At 42.1% G+C, this 15862-nt stretch overlaps 1 protein-coding gene across 1 annotated transcript; it reads left to right on the top strand.

Moving 5' to 3' along the window:
• Positions 1 to 1457: 1457 nt before the first annotated feature.
• Positions 1458 to 14060, top strand: thbs1b (thrombospondin 1b). The gene is made up of 23 exons (XM_046061172.1): positions 1458 to 1573; positions 1751 to 1828; positions 2052 to 2611; positions 2879 to 2954; positions 3317 to 3400; positions 3551 to 3660; positions 4348 to 4473; positions 5486 to 5582; positions 6455 to 6628; positions 6827 to 7003; positions 7101 to 7274; positions 7521 to 7648; positions 7773 to 7925; positions 8200 to 8418; positions 8567 to 8674; positions 9059 to 9218; positions 9342 to 9460; positions 10515 to 10749; positions 10840 to 11067; positions 11154 to 11425; positions 11542 to 11639; positions 11739 to 11878; positions 12012 to 14060. Exons 2-23 carry the CDS (start codon positions 1765 to 1767, stop codon positions 12017 to 12019), a joined length of 3510 nt encoding a protein of 1169 aa, XP_045917128.1. The 5' UTR covers positions 1458 to 1573; positions 1751 to 1764; the 3' UTR covers positions 12020 to 14060.
• Positions 14061 to 15862: the final 1802 nt, after the last annotated feature.

Below are 15862 nucleotides of genomic sequence, written 5' to 3'. Positions count from 1 at the left end.
TCTGTTAAACTCATAGCTCTGAAACTTGTTGCATTACATATAGGCATTGTCTTTACTAAATTGCTCTTACACTGCCTAATCACTGACGAATACTGGTAAAATTTTAGCTGATGCTGGTATGAAAATTCTGCTTGATACTAACGTGACATTTCTGAGCAGGCATTTGGTATTTCTCTTGCCTCACTATTTTCTATATTTTATATAGACCTATGGCCTATATGAATGTATTTGTAAGTTGTATTTATTTATGAATTCAGTGAATATGCTTCATATCTACTATATGCTTTGTCATGGTCCTGTTGAGAAGAATTTTGTACAGAAAAATGTTTCACCTTCCCCTAATTCTTCTTCTTTGGCAGAAATAAAATGCCTTGCTCAATGGCACATAATCAGGAACGATGATTGCCCAGGAGAATGTCCTACCGCTTTCACTGTTTTTAAAGACTTAAAAGAGGATTGTGTGATACATTATCTCCAGTTGAAATGCTTTGTTTATGTATCCGTTTGTACAAAAACAGTGAAGATCTGAATGTCAGTTCAGGTGTGCTGCAGCACTACCTTGAACTGCCTCAGGCTCCTCTCCAGTGAACTCACGTCGGCTCCTAGCGGTTGGATCTGGAACTGCAAAGAGCTGAGGAGAATAATGAAACTCACCACTGTTCAGACCTGATGTATGACCTGACTATTTGACATGAAAAAATGCATTTTTTTCTAACAATCTAAACAATAAAGGGAAGTAGTAATTCTGTAGTGTATTTAAAAATACATAACAAAACTTTAAACTATACATGCATATAGATATAAAGTAGCATCAGATGAAATAAGCTAAAACATTTATTGAAAGAAGACCTCAAATAAATTGCAGATATGCATTATTGCCACTGGCATAGTAGGCCCTACATAAGAATATTCTAGGAATATATCTACAGATATCACAGCATCACTAAAATACTATTATATTGTGAAAAAAATCTCTTTTTGTGATGTTTTTCATTTTGCATACCAGAGAGACACTACTGGAATATTTTAGAAATATTACAACAATTTCAAGGGTTCTTGTGGTAATCTCTGAGATGGAAATGCTTCTGAGGACTGATGGATGGACGCAGTGAGAGGAAACACTGGTCCATTAAAAGTCTGAGTGCAACACACTGAAGTTGGTCCCTCATCCCGCAGTGAAAAGGCTTCTCTCTCTCTCTCTCTCTCTCTCTCTCTCTCTCTCTCTCTCTCTCTCTCTCTCTCTCTCTCTCTCTCTCTCTCAGGATAAGCTCGTCCCTTCTCTCCCCTCACCGTGATTGGACGAGGACACTTCTTAGGAATGGCATCAAACTATTTAAATAGCACTTTGTCCCCCTCGGCTTAAAAGGGAGTTTTTTAGCCGGCCGATCCCAGCAAGCTTTGAAACAAGACAAAAAAAAAAGAAGCAAGATTTTATTATTTCTCTTCTTTTCACGGTGGAACTTTTTTCTTTTAAATAATTCACTGTAGATTGATTGCTGAGGATTATTATTGGATTTCTACAATTTTTGCGGGACTTTATTATTATCTTTTCTCTTCTGTTTTAATTAAGCAGGTAAGTGACAAATATTCGGAAGGAATCTGACTATTTCTGCAGCTGCACTCCCATAAATGATTTATTTGAGATCAACTTCTGTTATGTTTTCAGTCTGTTGCATACATTGTCTGACATTGACATTATTGGTACTAAATAGTTAGATTGTTGGGCTTTTGTCGTCATTTGTCACAGCAGGTTGGTGTTTCACCATGAAGCTGACAGGGATATTTTTGCTATTGATGCTTTGGACCTGCGAGAGTGCGCGAGTCGCAGGTGAGTTTGGCGGATCTAAGTGATTCAACTTGAACTTGTAAAACTTCACAGAATATCAGTTCTCTTTTCATATAGGAAACTATTATTAACTATTATTGAGGCTACACATTTTACAAGAATCCGATATTGTTTGAAAAAGTTCGCAGGGTACTGAAACTGAAAGCAACAGAAATGCAGTGCACTGCGAGACAAAGGCTGACTGCTTATTATTATTCACCCGCAGAAAGTCGAGACGACAATAGCGTCTATGACTTGTTTGAGCTCGTCCAAGTCCCCAAGAAGAACCACGGGGTCACGCTCGTGAAAGGAGACGACCCGTACAGCCCCGCCTACAAGATCCTCAACCCGGACCTGATCCCCCCGATCCCCGAGAGCGCCTTCAGGGATCTGATCGATTCCATCCAAGCCGAGAGGGGATTCCTCCTCCTGCTGAACTTCAAGCAGTTCAAACGGACCAGGGGAAGCCTCCTGACCGTGGAGAAGCAGGACGGCTCGGGACCCGTGTTTGAGATCGTCTCCAACGGCAAGGCGAACACCTTGGACATCGTTTTCTCCACCGAGAACAAGCAGCAGGTGGTTTCCATTGAAGATGTGGATCTGGCTACGGGCCACTGGAAGAATATTACGCTGTTCGTGCAGGAAGACCGGGCGCAGCTGTACACGGGATGCGAGGACGTGAACCCCGCCGAGTTGGATGCCCCTATCCAGAGCATCCTGACGCCGGAGACCCCAGCCAGCGCTCAGCTCAGGATTGGCAAGGGAGCCGCGAAGGACAGGTTCATGGTGAGAGCACGGGCCACTATAGACTGAAGATTCATTTTTAACTTTGGTTAAATGAGTGGTCTTTTTTAACATTTTTTATCCGTATTGTTTTGATGCTGACAGCGGAAATTTAGTTTAAAACGCTACTATGCAATGATCTAAATGCGTAATAAACGCACATATCACAGGACTTATAGATTACTTTAATGACTAGTGTGATGCAATAATGAGCGGTTTTATTTACTGATGTACCGGATTGCAGCCTAAACTGAACTTTGATACTTGCAGGGGGTCCTTCAAAACGTGCGGTTTGTGTTTGGAACAACACTGGAGGCCATCCTCCGCAACAAAGGATGCCAAAGCTGTAAGTGAACAGGCAGCTTTTGTGTTTACTCCCCTCTAGCCTGCTTCATGTAGGCCTACTGTCATGTCCATGCAAGTCCTTATCAAAGAAATATGTATATACTTAATTTGCTTTCTGATTTCTACATAAAACTCTCCCTGGTAAGCTGTTAACCACTTGTCACACAGGAATGCAAAATATCTCTGTGTACTGTATTCTCAAAATATGTTCTCTTTGTGCAGTATTAATTACTTTTCATAATAATTTATAGCACTGTGGGATGTGTAACATTTTAAGAACAATGTCCTTCTGCATTAATAAATCAACCATTAGGATGAGTGTGTAGATATGTGGTTTGATTTATGGTACTGTTCTTCTTTCAGCCATTACCACTGACAGCATGATTCTGGAGAACCTCAATGGCTCCTCAGCCATCAGAACAGAGTACACTGGACATAAGACTAAAGGTAAACACAGCATGTTGTGGACTTTCCATTATACATGTTATACTGGTTCATATCTGTTGATTAGACTGGACTAAGATAGAAAGGAAAACATTTTTTTAACCTTCACTAGAAATTAATGACCTTTCTTCCTGTGTTTTTGTCCTGGTAAAGACCTGCAGATGGTCTGTGGCTTCTCCTGTGAGGACCTGGTCAGCATGTTTAAGGAGCTGAAGGGCCTCGGTGTGGTGGTCAAGGAGCTGTCCAATGAACTTCGCCAGCTGGTAAGGAGGAAACCCACCAGACTGTCAGGTGACCGCCTGCCTGTCAGCTGTCTGTCCGCCGTAGTGTGTTTTTTAGATGTGTCTGGTCTCTGGGTATCCATCAACACATCCAGCAACATTAGACATGTATTGTATATTCAGCTAAGGATATGAGATACCTCTAACATGTTTGTCAAGTTTTGCACTACAAAAGCATATTTATTATTGATCAAATTAACTTTGAGTGCTTAGAAAACAAGGAAGCTGATTAAGGAAATATGCATTTTGTAGTGAATAGGGCTGTACTCTGATTTCAAATTCAATTATGGCGTTCACCAATACTGAAATACGCAAAATGAAAATTTAAACAAAATCTTTAATTATCTGTAGCCATTACCTTCTGATTTTCAAATTAAAAGAAAAACATATTTATGGCATCAGTTCAAAATTGTTTCCAAACCTATATAAATTTCTACTATCAAATAATGTTGAACTTGTTTGGATTGACAATGACCTTGTCTACCTGGTGCATATCGCCCTTTTTTATACTCTTTTCTGGGTAGTCATGCTCTTCACTTTTAACGTAGGATGAATTTTATTAAAGCTCCCAGGAGAAGTCATTTCTGGCAGGCTAACAACTGATTATGATCCAAATATTCAAAAAACAACATTTGTGTCTTCTATGTTTCTCTTGCACCGCCCTCCCAGACGGATGAGAACAAGCTGATAAAGAACCGTATCGGCATTCACAGTGGGGTCTGCATCCACAATGGCATTGTGCACAAGAACAGAGACGAGTGGACCGTGGATGACTGCACCGAGTGCACTTGTCAGGTGAGATCTCAAGTACTTAAACACACGTGTGAAGGGGATGCACTCTATGATTTGACTTGTTTGTACTTGCACACACACACAGGCACACAAACACTCATATGTAAAGACAAATCACACTGGGGCACCCACACTTAACCACCACTCAACTGATCTGGTCAGTAATTGGCAGTGTGAAGACCTGGCAGAAGGCCAACAGCCTTTACTGTTGTAATGAGAGGTCTGTCATCAGAAGTTCAACTCAAGTGTGGCCTAGAGGGACTTTACCAGACGTTAAGGGATGCATTGCCCATAATTAAGAACAAGACCTTGGCTCTGACAAATGGAAAGAAGGGATGTGTTTGGGTGCAAAATACTTGGCAGGGAAGATTCCTGCCTTTCACAGATAGGCTGTATTTCCTGATTTCCTCTTTGCCTCATGCACTAGTTGTCCTGATTCCCCCTTTTTTCACTATCAGTGATCAGATCCGGGAGGGAGAACATTAGTATGCATATTTGCAGCCAGTTGTTATCTCTGAGTCATTCACAGTGCAGCCACACAGGTTGTGCTGGCAGGCTGGCTTTACTTGTTTGGGGCTCAGTGCCCAGTCCGGCTCCACAGTGAAACCGACTTCCATTGTTAGGACTTTGGCCTCATTCCCACCCTCCCCTGACCCAGTGGGCAGGTGGTTGTCCGCAGGGGTCTTTGTTCTCAGCCAAAATTCTGCTTTTTAGTTTTTCTGGCATGGTAAATCTGTGCAAACTCAGATGTTGAGCAGCAAATTTAACGAGTTGGTTGCACGGACATGGACCAAGACTTGAATAAAAAATTACCCTGCAACACGCACTTATGTAAATAGGTTTACACAATAATCAACTCTACATCAGTGACACAGTTCTGTAGTGTCTCAATTTCATTTGGAAATGGGGAGTTAACAGCACCTGGATATAATTTGGAAGAAAATTGCAGCAACATTCAAATTATATATATCTGAGCATATCTTTAACCATACATTTGATCTCTGTGCTTGTACAGAACTCTGCTACTGTGTGCCGCAAGATCTCCTGCCCACTGATCCCCTGTGCTAATGCTACTGTTCCTGATGGAGAGTGCTGCCCACGCTGTGGAACACGTAAGCTGTTTTATAAAAGCCCAACTCATTGTTAGAATCTGCATAGCTTTAGGAAAGTACACTGCAATTACAGTTATGTAAACCTGCACTTTAAGCTACTGTATAAATGGCCCCCATAAGCTAGAATGTTTATGTTTCAGACAGAGCATTCAAACACAGCCCCATTCAGTGAAAGAGCCGTTTCTATGCTTTTTGCCATACAAAACAAAAAGCCACAAATATTTCCCTAGATGTAAAGGTTTCTATTGAAGAGAAAACATGTTAATTTTCAGAGATGATTTCACTGCAATAACATCCGAGTAAATGAAAGGGAGCTTATGCGTTTGGAACATTGGCACTTTGTGCTCCAAAACATCTTTGAATCTTCAAGTTGAAATGGCTGTAATTTGCCAAATTGGTTAAAGTGGGATGGAAAATTGGTTGGCTGTTTAGTGAAGCCATCTTCTACATGAGGAGAGGTGACTTGTTCTTCATACCTATGTATCCTGGCTGCAGTGCTTCCCTAAAACCTAAATAAACAGGGTTGCTGCATTCATTCAGACCTCAGCCACTTGTTGAAGTCATTACACACCCAGCAACATGTTTGCAAAATCTGTTTCCTCTTTAGAAAAACCTAAGCCAATGGGGCATCCTTATGTATCGTGAGGACAGTGGCCCTTTTCTATTTCTCCAACTTCTCCTAGAATGTTATTCTCCCTCCCTCTCAGATGGCCTTCTCTCTGTCCCAGCTAAATCCACACTGTTTCCGCTTTAAGAGCTTTCCCTCCTCATTTAGGCTCAGGGGTGTTTGTGAGGGGGTGCTGCCTCACTGGAATAGCTCTTTTATTGTCTCCTTTTTCCCCTCTTTCTCATATTCTCTCCCTCCTGCTCAGCGAGTGACTATGCAGAGGACGGCTGGTCGCCGTGGTCTGAATGGACCCATTGTTCTGTGTCATGTGGGCGGGGCATCCAGCAGCGTGGGCGCTCTTGCGACCGTATCAATAACAACTGTGAGGGCACCTCTGTGCAGACCCACGACTGCTACCTCCAGGAGTGTGACAAGCGCTGTAAGTTAACACAACACACTCTTACCCCGCAGCCAAACAAACAAACAAGTAGACCCTGTTAAGTAGCCAGCCTGATTTACATGTAGATATCTGCTAGTCTGTCATCATCTGTGTATCATAATATCTGATAGAGTGTCACAGAGATCTAATGCTTTGTTTCCTGATAACCGACCTCTGACCTTTCTTTGCGGCCTTCAGTCAAGCAGGACGGAAGCTGGAGCCATTGGTCACCCTGGTCATCCTGCTCCGTCACCTGTGGTGCTGGTGTTATCACCCGTATCCGCCTCTGCAACTCCCCCACCCCTCAGCTTGGAGGCAAGGAATGTGAGGGAGAAGGCCGGCAAACCGAGAAGTGTCAGAAGTCTCCTTGCCCCAGTAAGTCCCACCATCTGATATTCGCACCCAGGTTGCATGTCTGACTTTTACACAGCAAGGAAAGAAATTGATCATGTTTTCTTCTTCTCCCCCTTAGTCAATGGTAACTGGGGACCCTGGTCACCATGGGATACCTGCACTCTCACATGTGGTGGTGGTGTCCAGACTCGTAAACGCCTGTGCAATGACCCTGCACCAAAATACGGTGGCAAAGATTGTGTTGGTGATGCCAAAGACACCCAGATGTGTAACAAGAAAGCATGCCCGATTGGTGAGGCATTTTAATGACTTACAGAGCTTCTACAATCTAGTTCCATGTATCTGTTTTATTTTAAACATGTTGTTTTTACTGTGCTCTAATTAACTATATTACTGTTGTTGTTAGTTTAGTTTTAAGTATTTACAATGAGATCATTACTGGAATTAGATTTACTTGATTAAAAAAAAGTGATATCTGAATCATACCTTTCATCTTGAAGTTGATGTCTTGACAATGAGCCAACATTGCTGTTTTCAGATGGGTGCCTGTCTAACCCCTGCTTTGCTGGAGCCAAGTGCACCAGTTTCATTGATGGTTCCTGGAAGTGTGGAAAGTGCCCAGCTGGCTACACTGGCAATGGTATCAAGTGTAAAGATGTTGATGAGGTAAAAAATTCCTTAGACATTGTATTATGATTTTGTCAGATACAAACATGGTTTGAGGCCTGAAACATATACCAAGTCTCCAGCTTAACGATCTTAATGGTTGTTCTTTTCATCCTAAAAACAGTGCAAGGAGGTTCCAGATGCCTGCTTTGAGTTTAATGGTGTGCACCGCTGTGAGAACACAGATCCTGGCTACAACTGTCTTCCCTGCCCTCCTCGCTACTCAGGACCCCAGCCGTTTGGCAGAGGTGTGGAGCAGGCTGCTGCTAAGAAACAGGCAAGTACAGTCTTGTCTTTGTGTTAAGCAACAAATCAGGAAATATTATAAAGCAATAATGCTCTGACAAAAAGAGATAAAGAGTTGATAACTAAATACTGACAACAGTTGGTGAAAGGTACAAGAACACTCGCGTCTCCAGGGCAGGATCATGCTCAGTTATTGTGATGAATGCCTGCCTTCTCAAAGAACAGAATGTCATGAATTTGGACTATTCATAGCCAGCCTGATCACTGACCTTGATCAAATTATGCATTCCTCCTTCACTCTCCAGGTGTGTACACCCCGTAATCCCTGCCTTGATGGAAGCCATGACTGCAACAAAAATGCCCGCTGTAACTACCTCGGACACTTTGCCGATCCCATGTACCGGTGTGAGTGCAAGCCCGGCTATGCTGGCAATGGCCATATCTGTGGAGAGGACACGGATCTGGATGGATGGCCCAATGCTGACTTGGTTTGTGTGGAGAACGCCACCTACCACTGCAAAAAGGTACATAGTGGGGAAGCAGCGAAGCTCTGACATGATAAAAAGAATAAAGTTCTTTGAGACAAAGTCACTGTCACTTAAGACATGTTTTTGCAGAGTTAAAGTCAAGTTATGTGTAAACTCTGACTGTCTAACCCTGTGTGTTATTTAGGACAACTGCCCCAACCTCCCTAACTCTGGGCAAGAAGATTATGATAAGGATGGCATTGGAGATGCTTGTGACAATGATGATGACAACGATGGCATTCCTGACGATAGGGTAAGTAAAACTCTCCAGATGCGGTCATAACAGTGAACAAGGAAGTGTGTGTGTTGTGTGACTGTGATTTCTGCATTCATCATTCATGCTGTCTACTAAGAAGGCAGGTGGTGAAGGGGAAGGGGAAGGGAGGCTCAGCAGAAAAGCAAATGTTTCTCCCTGGCCTGAGCCAAAACCTCAAATTCCAACACTGACGTACGGCTCTGAAGGAGCCTCACTTTGTGTTTGCTAATCCCAACATTAGATTTGGGACAAGACCTAAATATAAAGCACCTTTTCATCTCTCCCTCCCTGTAAGCTCAGATGGCAAATGACAAGCACTGTAACTGGAAGCTTATCCTCAACTCTTGCTCTCCCCCTCTTGTCTTTCTCTTTTTGAAACAGGACAACTGTCCATTCGTGTATAACCCCAGGCAGTATGACTATGACCGTGATGATGTGGGTGACCGCTGTGATAACTGCCCCTACAATAGTAACCCAGATCAGACCGACACAGACAACAACGGAGAGGGAGATGCCTGTGCTGTGGACATCGATGGAGATGGTAAGAAATGGAATAATAAAAAATCCTTGGGAAATCTACATACTATAAGTGAGATCATGCATGTTGAATAATATATTTTATATTTATGTGCTGGCTTTTCAAATGTTTCCATTCATTCCCCAGGCATACTGAATGAGAAGGACAACTGCCCCTATGTGTACAATGTCGACCAGAGAGACACAGATCTCGACGGAGTGGGAGACATGTGTGACAATTGCCCTCTAGAACATAATCCTGATCAGGTGTGTGGACACACATACACATCGCCAGTCCCCATTTCCTTCCACCTCACCCACCAGCAACAATCCACAATCATCTCCTTGCCTTTCTGTAGAGCTCAGCATATATCTGTCTTTCAATTGAGACACCGCCTCAGTCATTAGCCCTGTGTAGCTGTCTAAGCTTTATCACGCCATGTAAAGGTTGAGTAAATCCTGTATGCAGCTCAAGGGCACATCTGTTCAATAAGGAGTGGTGGGGGGGCTATAGGTCTTTTCAATGGACCATTGACATTAGCTGGCTAATGTGAGTAAAGAGGCCCTAGGCTGGATATTACTAAGGAATGGGCTGGCCCTGGGCTGTGTCCATACCCTGTCTGCACACCACAGGCTTGCTCAGTCCACCTGTGCCATGCTACACTGAGAAATAGGAATGTGTTGAACAACGGAACTCAGAAAAATGATGGGGGAAGGATGGGGTGAGTCTAAATCTGCAGCGATGTGGAGTGAAGAGTGAATTGCACCAGGCAATTAAAGTCCAAAAGAGACAAGTCCAGACATGGACTACAAGACTACTAAAATGCCCTCTTCAAAATTTGTGGTCTTATTAAGATATTTTACATTAGAATTTTTGATTCTATCCAGTTACCTACATCTTCATTATCCTATCCTTTCTCCCACCCTCCATCTGCTTCCGTTCATCCTCTTTGCCCCTATTCTTTCTTAGTGTTGTAGGGTATGTCTAGTCTTGCCAAGTAAGGCTAGCATGACTTGAGGGTACTCAACAAGCAAATTGGAGTAGGAGGAGCAACAGAGTCTTTTGGAGTCATGTTTGATTTTCAGTCACTGAAAACTGCTGACAGATCTGGGACAAATTGAGCTTGGCAGCTTTACAAAGGCAGAATGATTTCAGCCTAAGGAAAGTCCTTAGTGAAAGCAGGAGAGGAGAGATGAAAGAACACCAGTAGCAGGAAACACTGTGGTGAAAGGAAATGAGCACAGTGGAATGTAACCACGCGCTAATACTTCATTGTCCCCTTAAGCCATACATTAAGTCAGAAACATTCTACCATTGCAGGTGGATTCAGATGATGACCGTGTGGGAGACAAGTGTGACAGCAACCAAGACATCGATGAGGATGGACACCAGAACAACCTGGACAACTGTCCATACATCCCCAACGCCAACCAGGCTGACCATGACAAGGATGGCAAGGGTGACGCCTGTGACCACGATGATGACAACGATTTCATCCCTGATGATAAGGACAACTGCAGACTGGCCTTCAACCCTGACCAACTAGATTCTGATGGTGAGCTAAAGGACACTGCTTGTCCTAAACGGTTCTGAAACACAGCTCACAGCATGCCTAGAGATCTTCAATATTGAATTTGTTTTTCAGGTGATGGTCGTGGAGATGCTTGTAAAGATGACTTTGACCAAGACAATGTGCCTGACATCTATGACGTGTGTCCCGAGAACTTTGACATTAGCGAGACAGACTTCCGCAAGTTCCAGATGGTTCCTCTGGACCCCAAAGGCACCTCCCAGATTGATCCTAATTGGGTTGTCCGCCATCAGGGCAAAGAGCTGGTTCAGACTGTCAACTGTGACCCTGGCATTGCTGTTGGTAAGTAAACAGAATGTGTTGGGACCATCTAAAAAGGCACCCAATTTCACTCAATTTCATTACATGTAACTTGTATTTTCCTTTAGGATACCACGAGTTCAATTCAGTGGACTTCAGTGGGACTTTCTTCATCAACACAGAGAGGGATGATGATTATGCCGGCTTTGTGTTTGGCTACCAGTCCAGTTCCAGGTTCTATGTGGTGATGTGGAAGCAAATTACTCAGACGTACTGGTCAAATAAACCCACCAAGGCCCAGGGATACTCTGGCCTGTCCATTAAAGTGGTTAACTCCACCACTGGCCCAGGAGAGCACCTCAGAAATGCCCTCTGGCACACAGGGAATACTCCTGGACAGGTAAGAAATTTGGTGGACTTCTATCCCCTAATGAATGATTTTAACATGATGATGAGGGTAATGATGAATATAATGTGTAAAAAGATAAATTCATGGCTGTTTATTTCTCGCTTTAGGTCCGCACTCTCTGGCATGACCCTAAGAATGTTGGATGGAAAGACTTCACTGCCTACAGATGGCATCTGATCCACAGACCGAGAACAGGACTTATTAGGTGTGCTGAGGATATTAATTATTCCATATCAAAATTACATGCCATCGAAATTCCATGCTTTGGAACTCACCAACTTTTTTTTTCCCTTTATTCCCACAGAGTTGTGATGTACGAGGGCAAGAAGATCATGGCAGATTCTGGTAGTATCTATGACAAGACATATGCAGGCGGCAGGCTAGGTCTTTTTGTCTTCTCACAAGAGATGGTATACTTCTCAGACCTCAAGTATGAATGCAGAGGTAAGGATTTATATAAAATCAACTAAAATGTGATTGTAAAAGTATCTTCCTCAAAAGCACTTCATGTTCTGCCCCAAAATCGATGTCCCTGTGGCCATTCAATTCCATTTATTATGTCTATTTCTTTTCACAGATACCTAAATGCATGGCGCAGGAAGCTCTGAGGAATGCACCTTTTTTGTATAAAGTATGAACTTATATATTCTGATGCAAAGTCCAGGGACTGATTTATTTCCGCAACCCTTTCTTCTGCGGCACGCACACTTGGACGATGGGGAAGGGCATGTGGTCAGCCTCAGGGTAGCTTGAAGCTGGTTTGGGCAGAGCACCAACCTGTTGACTGCCAGTTGAGAGTCAGAGAGCCCCTTCTCCTCCAGCCTTAGTATCTACGAGAGCAGGGATAGCTTGGGGGAACAAAACAAGCCCCCTAGCTTTGCCAGTAGGACACAAACACCTTCTATCCCAGCTCTGCCTGCTTTCTCGCTCTCTGAAAGACCTCATTCATCTCTGTGCGGGAACGGCTCCCCGTAGACAACTATGCACTTCCAAGCCTTTACATCTCTCTCTCTCTCTCTCTCTCTCTCTCTCTCTCTCTCTCTGTCTCTCTGTCTCTCTTTCTATGTCACTTCTTCAGTCTGTGTGACTTTCTACCTATACCTTCAGGATGGACATCCCAAAGAAAAAAACTGATGAAATAGTCCCTCTGCTTTACCAGATCTGCCAGGATGTAGATTTTGAATGATAAAACTTTTGTGGACTCAAAGCAGGAGACAGCAATAATCATAGGAATCTTTGTTGTTGAGGACTTACAACTTAAGAAAACTGTTGGGAACACAGCAAGCTAGTAAAGAAATAAGGGGAACATGATGTTGTGGATGTTTGTGTTCATAAATGTACTGTATGTGGAAGACTGGCCATGAATGGAATAAGAAAGTGTGTTTACCCATCTACCTAAGAATTTCTGTAGAGAACAACAATGTAGAAGAGAAATACAAAATTACATTTAGGTTAGCTATCTTTTGAACTTTAAAGTTCTTTTGAACATCATGGACTTTGTTGATGTTGTCTAGTTAACTAAACAACTCTCAGGGTGAGATGTGATGATGAAAATGTTTGAGGATTATATTTCACACAAAATGGATAAAGCCAGTGATCTCAAAGCTACAATTCCCTCCAAAATACTCCCTAACTTACAATCAAAACCTTGGTCAATGAAGAGATTTATCTGCCTTAGCTTCTGAAGATTTCAATTTGAAATTATGTAAATACATGTAATTTATTGACTCTTGCCTACAATGTAGGCAGCCAAGGAACATTTTAATGCTTTCAAATAGGTAAAAAAGAATCTATCCAATCACAGTGAAAACTGACCCCAAACCAGGTACAGCCAGGTGTTAGATGCAGGATGCACACTGTTGTCAGTGTCTAACCTCTCCTGCTGTACAAAGTGAATTACGTATTCTTCAGATAGGGCCATTTAGCATAAAGTGTATGTGACTTGTGTGCCTTTTCTTCAGAGAGAGATGAATAACAAAGGAAATCTTTGATGTACAAATATTACCTCATTGCTGTTGTATAATTTGATCAAACAAAAACACAACCTAAGTACTTTTTCATATACCTTTGAAATGATTGACATCTTAGTGCTACTGTAGCATGAGCTGTAAATAGTATTTTCATTTCATATCTAAAAACACAACAAGCTCCCAATCCCATGACCTACCCCGTTGAGAATGAATAAAATGGGAGATATCTTTTTTCTTTTTAATAATTTTGCTTTATCATGTATGTCCAATGCTGTTTTTAGCAGATAAATTATTGTTCTGTTTTGTCTTAGCTGTTTGTGAGAGGTTGATTTGTGTGTGTGTGTGTGTGCGCGCGCGCGTGCGTATGTGTGTGTGTAGATAACTGCTATTTAAATAATTTATCAGGATTTGTTGCCTTACCAAAGGCCACATGTCCCTCTGTATAAACGGTTTGCACACTGACGTGAGGATGTTCTGTTCTTTATCGTTTTTACCTTCTTTGTTATTGTGTATCAATGTTACCATTATTTTTGTACAATTAGTTTTGCTTGTCTGTAAACATTTTCTTAGTTGTACAAAGCAAAAATGCTGTTTTTATTCATAGCGATTATTTTGTTACGTACTTCAAGTCAATAAATAGTTGTTAAAATTCTCAAGCATGTCTGTACTTTTGTTGTCAATTAGGAGCTGTTTTACCATATTTCATCCAGTGTTGATCAAGTCGACAATGTGCAAATTCAATATGTTTTACATGAAACACAAACTGGTAGATGACTCAGACCAGACCTAATGAAGGCTTCTTCCAACCAGAACACATCACGAAGACAACCTGCTTCCACCGCTTTCTCTCTGCAGAGAGGCACACATCGCCTTTATGATCAAGGCCACATGAGGAATGTGACACAGACGTCTGCTCCTCAGCTTGATCTGCCTGACCTCTCTGTGCACAGAGCTCTACAGAACGTTGAACTACATGGAGAGCAAATATTAGACTGACACAAACCTTGACATTGGCTGACTAGGTTCAAGACAGAGAGCCTGAAAAGTTTACTGGTGAACAAAATAGCAGGAACATAACACAGCGGAACCACACACTGTAACCTCATTTATCACTTTGGTCAATCAACACTACTCTGACTCAACAAAATTTGAATATCATAAGTTTGCAAATGGTGGTGCCAAATTTTATTTACTATTATACATCTTTACATGGGTAACACACAGTAACAGTTTGCTGTGAGTTGTGATCTATAACATTTTGTGTTTCTTTTTACTTTAGGTGATACCTATCACCTAATTGTTGACTGCAATGTTGTTTGTCTCCATCTTTAGTGTTAGGGCAGTCCCTGTTGTCACGTGCGAAAAAACAAAAAATAAAACAAGCTCTTCTTCAGTTAACTCCAAAAAAGAAAAGTTAGAGTTAGAGTTAGAGTTAGAGGCATTGCTGTAAGACATCTTGATGGTGAATATTTATAAACCACTGCATGTCTAGTTGCCCACTCTTAGATTTGACCAGCAAGTCCAGGACTTCAAACTGGCAGCCTTCCGGTCACAAGTCAAGAGCATGATTACGTGTCACACACACCCCTCAAATAATGACAGACCAAAGCTCAGAAAGACTTACCCAATCACCTCCAGCACCTTAAATGGGTCTGTAAAAAGCACCTTGTGTAGTAAAAGGATATAAACATTAGCCTTGAAGTGTAGTGACTAATGCAAAGTGCTGATGAATGGAACAAAGACCGTCCACTCCTGTAATCCTCCCAGGGAAGTGGAGAGACTGCGCTCCATTTGCAGAACTCGCTGTCACAATTGACCTCATTTATTATATATTATATTAATAGACAAACTTCAAACCTGAAACGTTACATTTGATCTGGCCTCCTTCTCATTCATTCGTCTGTCATTCAACACCTTTGTGCTTCATGTTGCTGTGTATTGAGGTGTTGAAGTGTAAAGACGGAGGACCCCACACTAAATACTGCAGCATTTACCCACCATACACGTCTGAAGCACAGGAGGCATAGGACACCACCTGTACATACTCAAATAGGAATAAAATAACATTTTCTTCAAAAATAAAAAACTGGAATGTGGTTTTGTCAAGGCATTTTCTTTCCATTACAGTATTAGTTTGGTGTGTAAGGTGGGATGAAAATAAAACCGTGATGATACCTGCACTCTTTCTAAGAGAAAACAGCTGCAGGCACCAGCATTGTTAAAATCCTCACTTTAATCACCCCAGCGATTATGTAACATCTTAAGTCATCTGTGCTTTCTGGTTCCACACATGCTTGGCTTTGCTGTTACTAGAGATCTCTGTGTACTGGAGGCTTCAATAGCTCAAGCATCCAAACGTATGTCTTTTGACTCTACATTTTTATGAAGGTTCCCATTACTTTGAACCATGCATTTTTTTGAACAGTTCACTTTGAACTTGGCAGTGGCAATAATGGCT

The sequence above is a fragment of the Micropterus dolomieu genome, linkage group LG10, assembly GCF_021292245.1.
Source record: "Micropterus dolomieu isolate WLL.071019.BEF.003 ecotype Adirondacks linkage group LG10, ASM2129224v1, whole genome shotgun sequence".
Taxonomy (NCBI): domain Eukaryota; kingdom Metazoa; phylum Chordata; class Actinopteri; order Centrarchiformes; family Centrarchidae; genus Micropterus; species Micropterus dolomieu.
Note: the sequence above shows the minus strand (reverse complement) of the source record. Positions and strands in the feature narration are given on the sequence as shown.

Bases quoted from the DNA above. Each gene is read 5' to 3' on its own strand.
- thbs1b (XM_046061172.1), top strand. From the start codon at position 1,765: ATGAAGCTGACAGGGATATTTTTGCTATTGATGCTTTGGACCTGCGAG. The intron at 3,661-4,347 runs GTAAGGAGGAAA...CCGCCCTCCCAG, and splicing joins CCAATGAACTTCGCCAGCTG to ACGGATGAGAACAAGCTGAT. The intron at 11,640-11,738 runs GTGTGCTGAGGA...TTATTCCCACAG, and splicing joins CCGAGAACAGGACTTATTAG to AGTTGTGATGTACGAGGGCA.